We start from the raw sequence: 14,092 nt of genomic DNA on the forward strand, positions 1-14,092 counted from the left end.
ACTGCTCTATTTCAGTCTATTTCCTGAGTCAATTTTCACAAAATGTGGTGACAGATTTAGGCGCTGGGAAGGCTCAGCTTTCTCAGAAGCCCCGTCTATGACCTGAATGGATAAACTCAGATGAAACCAGGCAGCCAAGAGGTTAGGATAGTGACTTCCATCCTCTCTGGACTAACCGAGAGCTTCCTGCAATGACTCTAGGGTCCAGGCTCTCCCTAAGGAAACTGTTGTGACTGGCTGCATTTGTCTCTAGCACCCTGTTCTGATTATTTTTAATGAAAAGAAAAAATAAGAAGGTATTAATTAATTAAAAAGAAGCATTCTTTCTGCTTGGTTTTAAAGGATAATGCTTATAATTACTGCCAATGGAGCCTGTTTATTCTGGATTTTGGTCTCTGATTCTGGGAGGGGTTCCCTAACGGTGGACCCCAGGACTCCCCCTCATCCCAGGCACAAGGAGATTGGATTCCTCCACCATCTCAGCTTCTAGCAGATAGGATCATGGCACTTAAAGCCTGGGAAAGGACCTTTGTTGTTGTTCATTCATTTCTGATCTTTATGACCCCAGTTGGGGTTTTCTTGGCAAAGATACTGGGGGTTTGCCATCTCTTTCTCCAGATCTTTTTACAGATGAGGAAACTGAGGCAGACTGGGTGACATGACTTGCTCAAGGTCACACAGCTAGTCAGTGTCTGAGGTCAGATTTGAACTCACAAAGTTGAGTCTTTTCAGGATCAGCTTTCTAACCACTATATCATCTAGATGGCCCTGCATCTTACACTATTAAAAAGTCACTTCCTCTCTCTAGGGCGCACTTTCTCCATCTATAAAATGAAGAGAGGAGCCTAAAATAAGGCTCCCTAAAGTCTATAGCTCTATAATTCTAAATCAGAATTCTGGCTACTATTTAACACCCTCCATCCTCTATCTCATTAGCCAAGAAGAAGCATCATGAGGTAGGACAGACTACGGCCTCTCTAACATCTTCCTTTTATACAATGAGGCTCAATAACCCAAATTCACAGAGGATAGACTGTCAGGGCAGAATAGAACTTTGGGGAACATCTAATGTAGGGGTTCTTAACCTTTTTTTTTCCTGGACCCATTTGGCAGTCTAATGAAGCCTAGAAACCCTTTCTCAAAACAATTTTGGAACTTTAAAAAATTTATAATGGTAAGGAGGGAGGGAGGAGCTAGATGGCTCAGTGGATTGTGAACCAGGTCTGGAGATGGAAAGTCCTGGGTTCAAACCTGGCCTTAGACACTTTCTAACTGTGTGACCTTTGCAAGTCACTTAACCCCCATGGCCTGGTCTTTACCCTTCTTCTGCTTTGGAACCAATGTACAGTAGTGATTCTAAAACTGAAGGTAAGGGTTTTAATTTAAAAACAAAAAACAAAGCAACCTCTTGGGTTGTTGTAAAGATCAAATATCATAATATTTGTAAAGTATTTCAAGAACTTTAAAGCATTTAAAAATGCTGGCTATTATTGTAAACTTCATGTCATTGGGATTGTCCAAATTCTTCTCTCTTAATAGTTTTTTGTTCTCTTGAATATTGCTTGAAATAAATGAGTGATTGCCAAGAGCTTGAATCTTTTTAGAGGCTGGGGTAGAAAGAACCTCAGATTTCAGCAGAAGCCCAGACTTTAAGCTCCACTTCCACCATTTGCTTCCTATACGACACTGAACAAGTGACTTGACTTCACTCAACCTCAATGTCCCCATCTGTGAAATGGGGGCATTGGACTAGATGACCCCCGAAATCCCTTTCTGGCTCTAGATCTGGGAACCTACGTTACGTTAGATGATGCCACGCTTAACCTCGGTATCCTAGACAATTCTCCAAGAGTATAAGTTACAGACCAGACAGGTTGCCATCCAAATCAGTGGAAGCAATTTGGTTACCAAAAGTCTCACTGTTTATAAATCTCCACAAAATATATACATTAAAAAGATTCTAGACTGAGAGCTGAACAGGACCTCCGAGGTCATGCCTACCAATGGTGTCAAACTCAAATAGAAACAGGACCATACACGAGGATCCCTGCAGGCTAAATATTGACTTAGTTTTGAGACGTATCTAGGTTTGATTACACATGTTTATTATATGCTTAATTATGTGTAATTAGAATCTGTTACCCTAAAAACTACAATTTCCAGCACCCCACTCTTCTCACATTATGTGCTGACATAGGGAGGATATAAATTTAATGTAGCCTCGCCTCTCCCTCTCTTGTCTTCCTGTTGGGGCTTTGGTAAAGTGGGCTTTCTAAACAGGCAAGGAGAACTTAGTCATGTAGTATTGATTTTGTTAAATAATTAGGTTTCTTTTTTTTATTCCTTCCACTTCAAATGACTATTAATAAACTTTATAAAATGAATACTTGGAGTTGCTGGATATTAATGTAAATCCTACAATTATTATATATATTATTTTATTATATATTATTTTTATTCTATTATTATATATGATTATATGTATTATATGACTTATGCTTATTATTATTTTTATATATAATATATTATCATTATTTACTATATAAGACATATTCTATATTTTACATTATTATATAATATTTATTATGAATATTTTACTTATTTTGTTAAATATTTCCCAATTACATTTTAATCTGGTTCCAGATTGCACTTGGGAATGTTTGGGCCAGCCATGTTTGACACCTCTGATCTAGTCTGACCTCTATCATGTGTTGTTTAAAATATTCTAAGCCCTGAGAGATGACTTAGAATAATTTTAAACAACACACAATCAGTAATCATCTTTAAAAAAAAAAAAGCAACCCTTATCTTCTATCTTAGAATCCATACTAAGTATCAGTCCTAGGGCAGAAAAGCAGGAAGGTCTAGACCAGTAGTTCCCAAACTTTTTTGGCCTACCACCCCCTTTCCAAAAAAAAATATTACTTAGCACCCTGGAAATTAATTTTTTTTAAATTTTAATGGCAATTAATAGGAAAGATAAATGCACCTGTGGCCATCACTGCCCCCTGGATCGCTGCAGCACCCACTAGGGGGCAGTGGCGCCCACTTTGGGAATCACTGGTCTAGGCAATGGAGGCTAAGTGACTGGCCCAGAGTCACACAGCTAGGAAGTGTCTGAGACCATATTTGAACCCAGTTTCTTTCAACTCCAGACCTATCGCTCTCTCCGCTGTGCTCCCTCGCGGCCCCTGCCAGTCATCTTGACTCTTGTCTTGCCACTAGATTGTGTAAGATTAAAAATTAATATCCAATACTCCAAGTATTATATTTTTATAAGATTTACTAACAATACCTTGTTATTAGGGTAATAGATTCTAAAATAATAACTAGAACTAATACTTACTATGGATTCTAAGATAGAAGATGAGGATTTTTTTTTTTAAAGATGATTACTGATAGAGGTCAGACTAGAGGAAAGCAATAGCCTCAGTAAAGAGAAGCTTCTCAGAGAGAGCGGAGGTTCAGAAACGCTTACGTACAACACGTAACGACGCACCGTGGGGATGAAAGGAAAGGGATTCTGGGACATGAAGTCCAGGGGTACAAGATTCTAATTACACCACCTCGACGACTTCTGAGGCTGATGACTTTGTGCAGCTCCAATTCCCAGCCAGGTTAAGGCAGCATCCGGCCGTGTCATCAGCCCCCTTCCAAACAAAGGATGAACGCCAATGAGTCCGACCCACCTCATCTGACCAAGAAATAACCCGAAGACAGAGAGGTTTACTTGACTTGCCCACAGCCACGCAGAGAGTGACAGAGGCAGAATTTGAAATGAGGGCCTCTGACACAAAATCCAATACTCTTTCCCCAAACTACATTGTGTTAACAGTGGAGAAATGCTGGGCCTGAAGTCAGGAAGGCTCATCTTCCTACATTCAGATCTGACCTCAGATACTAGCTGGCAAGCGAGTTACTTTACCCTGTTTGCCTCCGTTTCCTCATCTATAAAATGAGCTGGAGAAAGAAATGGCAAATCATTCCACTATCTTTGCCAAGAAAACCCCCAAATCTGACCTTAAATACTTACTAGCTGCGTGTCCCTGGGAAAATCACTTCACCCTGCTTGCCTCCGTTCCCTTATTTGTAAAATGAACTGGAGAAGGAAATGGCGAACCACTTCCATATCTTTGCCAAAAAAAAAACAACAACTAAATCTGGCCTTAGACACTTACTAACTGTGTGACCCTGGGCAAGTCACGTCATCATTTGTCTCAGTTTCCTCACTGTAAAATGAACTGGAGAAGGAAATGGCAAACCATTCCAGTATCTTTGCCAAAAAGGGGGGAAAAAAACAAATCTATCCTTGGACACTTACGAGCTGTGTGGCCTGGGCAAGTCATGTCACCATTTGCCTCAGTTTCCTCAGCTGTAAAATGAACTGGAGAAGGAAATGGCAAACTATTCCAGTATCTTTGCCAAAAAAGGGGAAAAAAAACAAATCTATCCTTGGACACTTACGAGCTGTGTGACCTGGGCAAGTCATGTCACCATCTGCCTCAGTTTCCTCATCTGTAAAATGAACTGGAGAAGGAAATGGCAAACCATTCCAGTATCTTTGCCAAAAAAGGGGGAAAAAAACAAATCTATCCTTGGACACTTATGAACTGTGTGACCCTGGGTAAGTCACGTCACCATTTGCCTCAGTTTCCTCATCTGTAAAATGAACTGAGAAGGGAATGGTAAATCACTCCAGTATCTTTGCCAAGAAAACCCCAAATAAGGTCACAAAGAATCACACAACTGAAAAAAAAAAAAACAAACGACCTAAATAATAACAACAGTAAAAGCAGACTAGGTGCAGGGAAGGGAAATCTGAATGATACGCCGTTTCATAAAGAACATTGCTTTCCAGTCCACCCAGTACCACAAAGGAATGGCTAACAAACGAGCGCCCTCGCCCGCCCTTCCAGGCCCACTTTAAAGACAGGGAAGGATCACTTTTAAATGAATACGGTCTTTGTCTCCATAGAGGCATCCCCGAAATGCTCAAAAACAATCTGTTCTCCTAAGTAGGCTCAAAGGCTGCCCTGACAGTCTCGCTGACACCATTGTAACGTGCTTAGCAAAGTCATTTTCCAGCCCTGGGAGAGCCAACGGAAAATCCTGCATCGGTGAAATCTGCATTCGTTCTGTTCCGCTCTGTGTGAATGCGAGCACCTGTCGATAGATGGGTTTGTCAAAAGCATTCTGTGGTCATTCTTCAGGGATGTTCTGTCTTCCTGCCATTTAAATTGGAAGGCTCCTTGGGGACCAGCCTGTCAGTCATTCAATCATTCATGCATGCCATCCGCAAACATTTTTACTGAGTGCCTACTCATTAAGAGGCTCTTGAGGGATAAAGAGATAAATAAGACAGGGGCAGCCGGGTGACTCAGAGGCTAGAGAGCCAGGCCCAGAGATGGGAGGACCTTGGTTCAAATCTGGCCTCAGACACTTCCCAGCTGTGTGACCCTGGGCAAGTCACTTAACCCCCATTGCCTAGCCCTTACCTCTCTTCTGCCTTGGAGCCAATACTTACTATCAATTCTAAGACAGAAGGTCAGGGTTTTTTTTTTTGTTTGTTTGTTTTGTTTTTTTTTTAATGCTTACTGTGTACCAGGCACTGTGCTAAGTACATAGTGTATAAAGAAACTTCTTCAAGGATCCTGCCTTCCAGAAGCTTAGAATCTAATAGGGAAGACAGGTATGTAACCAGATACGACATACAAAGCATATGTAAAAGCTGGAAGCATACCATTTTTCACTTTCTTTTTTCTCATGGGTATTTTTGTGTCTTTCACAACACGATGAATATGGAAATCTGTTTTGCCTGATAGCATGTGTATAACCCATACCAAATTGCTTACTGTCTCAGGGAGGGGGAAGAGGAGAGAGAGAGGGAGAAAATTTGGAATTCAAAATGTTAGAAAATGAACGTTTAAAATTGTTTTTATTTTTTCTTTATTTTTCTTATAGGCAATGGAGGTTAAGTGACTTGCCCAGGGTCACACAGCTAGGGAGTGTCTGAGGCCAGATTTGAACCTAGGACCTCCCATCTCTAGGCCTGGCTCTCAATCCACTGAGCTACCCAGCTGCCCCCTAAAATTGTTTTTAAATTTGTACAACCCAGTGGAATTGCTGGTTGGCTCCAGGAGGGGAAAGGGAAGAGAGGAGGGAAACAAAATGAATCGTGTAAACGTGGAAAAATATTTTTTAAATAAATCAAAATTTAAAAACAAAAAAAGATTTAAATAGAGTTGTTTTTACATATAATTGGGGAAAAAAATAAAATATCACTGAATAAAAAAAGTATCTGAAAAATAGATATAAAGTATTATCAGAAGAAAAGAAAGAAGAACTAATAAAATTGGAGAGAACCAATAAAAGGTTTCTTCAGGGGCGGCTGGGTGGCTCAGTGAATTGAAAGCCAGAGCAAGAGATGGGAGGTCCTGGGTTTAAACCTGGTCTCAGACACTTCCTAGCTGTGTGACCCTGGGCAAGTCACTTAACCCCCCTTGCCTAGGTCTTACTGTTCTTTTTTCTTGGAACCTATCCTTAATATTGACTCTAAAATGGAAGGTTAGAGTTTATAAAAATAAAAAAAATAAAAAGTCTGTTGCACAAAGTGGGATTTGAAGTGAGTCTTGAAGGAAGCCAAAGATCTCTCTGAATTGTCCCTTTGTTGACATCTCTCCAGAACTAGTTTGTCATGAAAGGGAGTCTGTAAGTGTTTCTGACTCGACATCACTGTCCCCACGCTCACATAGCCTCCTAAGGGCATTAAGACACCACAGTAAGAAATATCACAGCTAGCAGCACCAGAGACAGAGAAACAGACAGACGGGGCCGATGAATGCATTTATTGAGGAACAACAGGATGGTACCTACCTCCCTCCATTGCTTGTTCTCCATTCCTTGAGTATACATCACACACACTGGGGGGAAAGAAAAACACAGGAGTTAGAGGCCAGAGAAGCAGAGGAAGTAGAACTGGAAATTGAGGGGATGCCCATTAAATGGGGAATGGCCAAACAAGTTGTGGCATATGATTGTGATGGAACATTACTGCACTGTAAGAAATGATGAGCAGGTTCATTTAATTCTATTTTATTTAAAATCCTACTTTCTGTCTTAGAATCAGTACTAAGTGCCAGTTCCAAAGCAGGACAGCAGTAAGGGCAAGGCAAGGGGAGTTAAGTGACTTGTCCAGGGTCACACAACTAAAAAGCATGTGAGGCCAGATTTGAACCAAGGACCTCCTGTCTCCAGGCCTAGCTCTCTATCCACTGAGTCACCTACCATCCCAAGCAAGTTAATTTTTTTTTAAATATTTTTTCACATGGTTCTTATCTCCCTCCCCTCTTCCCTCTCCTCTCCCAGAGTTGACAAACAATTCTACTGGGTTATATATGTATTAACCTATTTCCATATTATTCATTTTTGTAATAGAATAATATCTTTTAAAACCAAAACCCCAAATCAAATACCCATATAAACAAGTGATCAATCATATGTTTTTTTCTTCTGCATTTCTGTTCCCACAGTTCTTTCTCTAGATATGAAAGTGTTCTTTCTCATAAGTCCCTCAAAATTGTCCTGGATCATTGCATTGTTGCTAGTAGCAAAGTCTTTCACATTTGATTGTCCCATAATGTTTCACTTCTGTGTATAATGATCTCCTGGTTCTTCTTATTTCACTCTGCATCAGTTCACATAGGCCTTTCCAGTTCTTTCTGAAATCATCCTATTCATCATTCCTTACAGCACAATAGCATTCCATCACCATCAGATACCACAATTTGTTCAGCCATTTCCCCATTCAGGGACGTCCCTTCAGTTTCCATTTTTTTTGCTCCCACAAAAAGTGCAGCTATAAATATTTTTTTACAAACAGATCCTCTCCCTTTTTATCTCTTTGAGATACAAACCTAGTAGCAGTATCCAAGCAGGTTAATTTTTTTTTAAACCCTTACTTTCCATCTTGGAGTCAATACTGTGAATTGGCTCCAAGGCAGAAGAGTGGTAAGGGCTAGGCAATGGGAGTCAAGTGACTTGCCTAGGGTCACACAGCTGGGAAGTGTCTGAGGCCAGATTTGAACCTAGGACCTCCCGTCTCTAAGCCTGGCTCTCAATCCACTGAGCTACCCAGCTGCCTCCCTTAATTTTTTTAAAAACATAGAAAACCCTACATGAAATTATGAAGAGTGAAACAAGTAGAACCAAGAGAACATTATATACAGAAATAGAAATAATGTTTGAAGCATGACTTGTATATGTCTTCCTCCAGAGAAAGAACTGATAAATAGAAAGAAGCAAGATTTAATTTTATATATATACATAGATAGATAGATAGATAGATAGATAGATAGATAGATAGATAGATAGATCTTCTTGCCAAATGATGTCTTCTCTAGTGTGGGTAGGTGGGAAGGGAGATACCAAGGAATTTCCATGTCATAAAAAATTAATTAGTTTTTTTAAAAATTTTAAAAGAAGCCAAAGAATGGAAAGTTGAAGAGAGAAGGAAGGCATTCAGCCAAAGATCAGAAACTCCAAAGCATATTAGGGCTTTTTTATTGTTCCATCATATTCAACACTTTGGGGATTTCTTGGCAAAGATATTTAAATGCTTTGCTATTTCCTCCTCCAGCTCATTTTACAGATAAGCAAACTGAGGCAAACAGGGTTCAGTGACTTGCCCAGGGTTCCATAGCTAGTTAAATATCAGAGGGCTAATTTGAATTCAGGTCTTCCTGGCTCAAAGTCCAGTGCTCTGTCCACTGTGCCACCTAGCAGCCCTAAAAGTTCTTCTCTGAGTGAAGCTTGGGAAAGTCGGTCATCTAGTCTTCATTAGCCTACTCCATGCCAAGCACTCTTCTAATCACTGAGGAAAAAAAGGCAAAAGACAGCCCTTGATATCTCAAAGCTCACAGCTTAATGAGGAGACAGCTTAATGGGGGAGGCAAATAACCATGCATGAAGAAGATATAGAGAAGATAAATTGGAGGGTGAGGTCGGGAGGCTCTAGCCTTAAGGGAGATTGAGAAAAGCTACTTGCAGAAAAGGAAACTTTAGCTGAGGCTGGAAGGAAATCAGGAAAGCAGGAGGTGAATGTAAGGAGGAAGAGAGAGGAAGGTATGGGGACAGATGATGAAAATCCTTCCAGTTGAGAGAGCAGAGGGAGGCCAGGGTTAGACTCTCTGTGGGTCCCCCCTCCCAACAGAGGGCTCACAAGATGTCAAAATGGAAAAGATATTGGAGATCATTTTTTTGAATGTTTTAAAATTTTTTCCATGGTTATATGATTCTTGTTGTCTCCCTCCCCTCTTCTGGAGCTGACAAGCAATTCTACTGGATTATCACTCAAAACCTATTTCATTTTGTAATTATTACAAAATAATTACAAATTATTTTGTACTTGCATTACAGATTACAAAAATAATTACAAAAATTATTCATTTTTGTAATAATCTTTTAAAACCAAAACCCCAAATCACATACCTAAACAAACAAGTAATAAGTCATATGTTTTCTGCTGAATTTCTGTTCAATGGAGTTCATTTCATCCAACCCTTCATTTTTACAGGGTAAGAAACTAAATCATAAAGGATGTCTTGTCAGAGTTGGGTCTGCTTTGGGGCAGCTAGCTGGCTCAGTGGATTGGGAGCCAGGTGGACAGACAGGAGGTCCTGGGTTCAAGCTGTGTGACCCTGGGCAAGTCACTTAACCCCATTGTCTAGCCCTTCCTGCTCTTCTGCCTTGGAACCAATACAGATTCTGACAGAAGATGAGGGTTTAAAAAAAAAAGGGAAAAAAGTTAGGTCTGCTTTGAAGTGTCTTATTTCAACTGATGTTGCAGTAGATAGAGTATGGGGCCTGGAGTCAGAAAGTTCTTCCTGAATTAAAATCTGGCCTCCACCTTGAAGGACCCTCAACAAGTCAGTTAACTCTACTTTTTTTTTTTAAATCTTGGCAAAGACCATAAAGCTTCCAAATGGGTAGAACTAGGATTTGAATCTGGCCCTTTTTATTCCAAATATAATGTTCCCTCATCGCATTATCTCTTACCTCATTTATTTGGCTTCTATTATCACCCCCAACTGGCTTGGGCCAAGGTAGGTCTAGAGATAAATCAAACTGAGACATGTTAACCCTTTCGGGGCATCGAGGTAGCCTGGAATATAAGCCCTGGGCTGAGAATCTGGAAGATACATTAGGCACTTACAGGCTGTGCGACCCTGGGCCAGTCACTTCACCCTGTTTGCCTCAGTTTCCTCATCTATAAAAGGAGCTGGAGAAGGAAATGGCCAACCACTCGGGTGTCTTTGCCCAGAAAAACTCAAAAGTGGGTCATGGAGAATTGGACACGACTGAACAACAGCTCTTCCCTCCTCCATTAGACCATAAACTATTTAAAGGCAGGGACTAGGCTGCTTCTTCAGCTTTGTATTCCCAGCCTTGCGTATTGCGGGTGTTTAATAAATGTCTGGTTTAATTGAATTCTATCAACCTGAAAGGCCCAGGCTAGGTCTGAGGAGGAGAAGTGAAGGAGAATGAGGCAGATTCCCAGCTTTGTGGGGCTGAAAGATGAGGGATTTTGGCATAATATAACGGGAATTAGACCCTTTGCTGCCTGCCCGGGGAGAGGGGAAGAAAAAGGGGAAAAGGGAGGAAGAGAGTCTGAATCACAGAATCACAAAAAACAGTAGACAAAAATTGCTTCTACAAGTAACTAGAAAAAATAAAATTTAATTTAAAAACACAAACACACTCACAAAAACACAATGTAACAGGGGAACTGTGGAATCTGAGAACGGTAGTGGACACGGGGAGGGAGTACACTTTGGAGGCAGAAAGTCCAATAAAGCCGTCTTATGAGAGGCAGATCTGAGCATTCTAAAGAAGGTGGAATCACTTATCTCACTCGATTCTCAAAATTACCTTGTGAGGATGTAAGAGGGGGTGGGGGAAGGGGAGAGTGAGAGAATGAGCCATAGTGTTCTTTCTCTCTTACAGAGGGAGGGCATTGAATCCCAGAGAGGGGATGGGAATCGTTCAATGTCACATAGCCAGTTAGCGACAAGACTAGAACCAGAAAGCAGGTCTTCTCATGCCTGGTCAACAAGTGTTTCCACTCACAACTTCACAGGCCTCTTTGCTGAGATCCACAAGGGATTTATAACCTGTGTGATCTTGGGCCAGTCACTTAATTTCTTTTAGAAGTTTTCCCTTTTCAAAGAGGAGAAAGGAGGCAGCTAGGATTCTGGACCAGAGGACTACTGCTAATTCATTTTGGGAGCTAGTAATCCTGTATCCTTTCTCTCAAAGTCATTAAAATGGGTAGAGCACCAGGTCTGGAGATGAGAGGTCAGCTGGGTGGCTCAGTGGATTGAGAGCCAGGCCCAAAAGACGGGAGGTCCTGGATTCAAATCTGGCCTCAGACACTTCCAAGCTATGTGGCCCTGGACAAGTCACTTAACCTCAATTGCCTAGTCTTTGCCTTTCTTCTGTCTTAGAATTGATTCTAAGGCAGAAGGTAAGGAAGGGCTGGCCTGGATGTCCTCAGGCCCTTATCAACTTGGGGCAACATCTAAGCCATGTTCTATAATAAATAATAAAGAGAGCAAACAAAGGATAGGGGATAGAGTACTGGATTTGGAGTCTGGGATGGGAAAAGAAGGAAAAAGCATTCATTAAGTGTCCACTATGTGCCATACACTGTGCCAAGTGCTTTACAAACATCTCATTTGGTCCTCACAATCACCATGAGAAGTAGGTGTTATCATTATCCTCATTTTACAGATAAGGAAACTGAGGCAGATTTTGCCCAGGGTCACACAGCTAATAAATTGGGTGAGACTACATTTGAACTCAAGCCTTCTAAGACCTGGGTACAAATTCCATATAAAACATTTCCTAGCTGTTGGATCTTGGACAAGTCATTTCAATTCTCTGGACCTCAGCTTCCTCATCTATATAATAAGGGGGTTCAATAAAGTTGCCTTTGAGGTCCTTGCCAGCTCTAAATCCATTAAACCATGATGGCTAGACAACCTGAAAATCCATACATTGTTCACTACCACTATCCCTGTCTGCCTTTATATAGACTAGGGAGGTTCAGGGTAACCCAAAATACATGGAGCTCACAAGCAGACCACTAAAAGGCAACTTCATTAAGGGGACGTACTCACAAAATGAAGGGGTGGTCAGGGAGGATGGACACAAGGTAGTCCTCTGGGATTAGGCACCCACTAGGTCCCTGGAGAAAATGGAGGACCCCATATCAAATCAGTAAAACCTGGTGGGTTTTTAAAGGGTTCTTGTATGGGTGTTACAGGGCCAGGCATTAGTGATGAGGATCCTGGACCAGGGGCTTAGAGCTAATTCATGCTAGTGTGGGAAGGGGAGATTCCCAGTAGCTAGATGATTTTCCAATTCCTCACCAACCATAAAGGAAGCTTTGGGCCATCACTGCTGATCTTGTTCTAACAGAGTGACTCAACCTCTCTGTCCAGAGTATTTGGGGGATCCTTCGGGTTTCTTCATTCAGCAGGTCAGCAAGGCTATTGGGGTTGTTAAACTCTTCCCTGTCCACTAACTTTTTAGGAAAGAAAGAAGGGGAAAGATTCTTTTGATCCTGAAGGCAGCAGGCAGGAGCAGAGGGGCTTAAACTCCTATGGGAACAGGATAAAATGGGAAGATATTCTCTACCCATTCTTCATCTCTAAATATAGGAATATTCTAAAAGGAGAAGCAGAGGGTAGGGCCTTTGGTATCTGTGAAATAGCAAACTACCCCCAGAAGCCTTATCCATTAAAGGGACTTACATGGGTCCGACTTGGAGAACATGTCTTTATCCAAGAGGTTCCTGGAAGAAAAGGAAAAGAAAAGACTATTACTCAGAGGCCAGGGGGAGGTCCCAGAACAAATAAGGAGTTTAGGGACAGAGAACCTCAGTTGCAAAGAGTCCAAGGGAAAATTTGACTCTTTGTGACCCCATTTGAGGTTTTCTTAGCAGAGATACTGGAGTGGTTTACCATTTCTTCTCCAGCTCGTTTTGTAGATGAGAAAGGCTGACAGGATTAAATGACTTGGTCAGGGTCATATAGCCAGTTAAGTATCTGAGGTCAGATTTGAATTTATATTCCTCCTTATACACAGAGCCATTTAGGTATCCAAGCAAATGAGCCTCTGGTAAAACTATAAAACTAGCTGAGATTTTCCTCAAAACAAGCTCCTGCCCTCATTTCTGATGGTCCTTCCCCTTTCCTTTTACATACTTTAAGCACACATGCACACACACATGCACACACGCACACACACACACTCACAAACACATACATACACACACGAACACTGGATATTCTGTGCTCTCATGCTGACCTTGGCCTCTCTTCTATGTGATCACCAACCCTGGTCAGCTCAGGGACTCAAATCTTTCAAGGCATTCCTGTCTCTTGTCCTTTCCTCTTCCCCAATTCATTCAGCAAGATTTTATTAAGTGCTAGGGAAGCTAAGTGGCACAGTAGAGTGAGGAAGACTCAAGTTCAAATCTGGTTTCAGAAACTTACTAACTGTGTGACCTTAGGCAAGTCACAACCCTGTTTGCCTCAATTTTTTCATCTGTAAAATGAGCTGGAGTAGGAAATGGCAAATCATTCAAGTATCTTGGCCAAGAAAACCCCAAACGAGATCACAAAGAGCCAGACATGACTGAAATGATCGAACGATGACATCAATTATAAGTGAGGCACCGTGTTAGGCACTAGGTGCCCAGAGACAAAGCAAAATGAGTCTTGCCTTCAAGAACCTTATATTCTATTGGAATTGGGGAAGTGGTATAAGAAGATAAGGAGGAGGTAGCTAGATGGGTCAGTGGATAGAGAGCCAGGCCTAGAGACAGGAGGTCCTGGGCTCAAATCTGATCTCAGACACTTCCTAGTTGTGTGACCCTGAGCAAATCGCTTAACCTCCAATATTTGGCCCTTAACATTCTTCTGCCTTGGAACCAACACACAGGATTGATCCTAAGACTGAAGTTAAGGGAAGGGGGGTGGGGGTGAGGAGGAGGGAGGAAAAGGAGGAGGAGGAGGGAGGAAAAGGAGAA

The 14,092-nt window shown here is 41.4% G+C and overlaps 1 protein-coding gene across 1 annotated transcript in view; it reads right to left on the reverse strand.

Moving 5' to 3' along the window:
* The window catches only part of CPNE5 (copine 5), a 243,399-nt gene extending 230,037 nt beyond the window's left edge, over positions 1-13,362 (reverse strand). The window contains exons 1-3 of the mRNA XM_044675291.1: positions 13,337-13,362; positions 12,813-12,853; positions 6,874-6,920 (exon numbers count right to left, since the gene is read on the reverse strand). Coding sequence (XP_044531226.1) covers positions 6,874-6,920; positions 12,813-12,853; positions 13,337-13,362 — 114 coding nt within the window. The remainder of the gene's footprint in view (positions 1-6,873; positions 6,921-12,812; positions 12,854-13,336) is intronic.
* Positions 13,363-14,092: the final 730 nt, after the last annotated feature.

This window comes from Gracilinanus agilis, chromosome 4 (genome assembly GCF_016433145.1).
Source record: "Gracilinanus agilis isolate LMUSP501 chromosome 4, AgileGrace, whole genome shotgun sequence".
In the NCBI taxonomy this organism is placed as follows: domain Eukaryota; kingdom Metazoa; phylum Chordata; class Mammalia; order Didelphimorphia; family Didelphidae; genus Gracilinanus; species Gracilinanus agilis.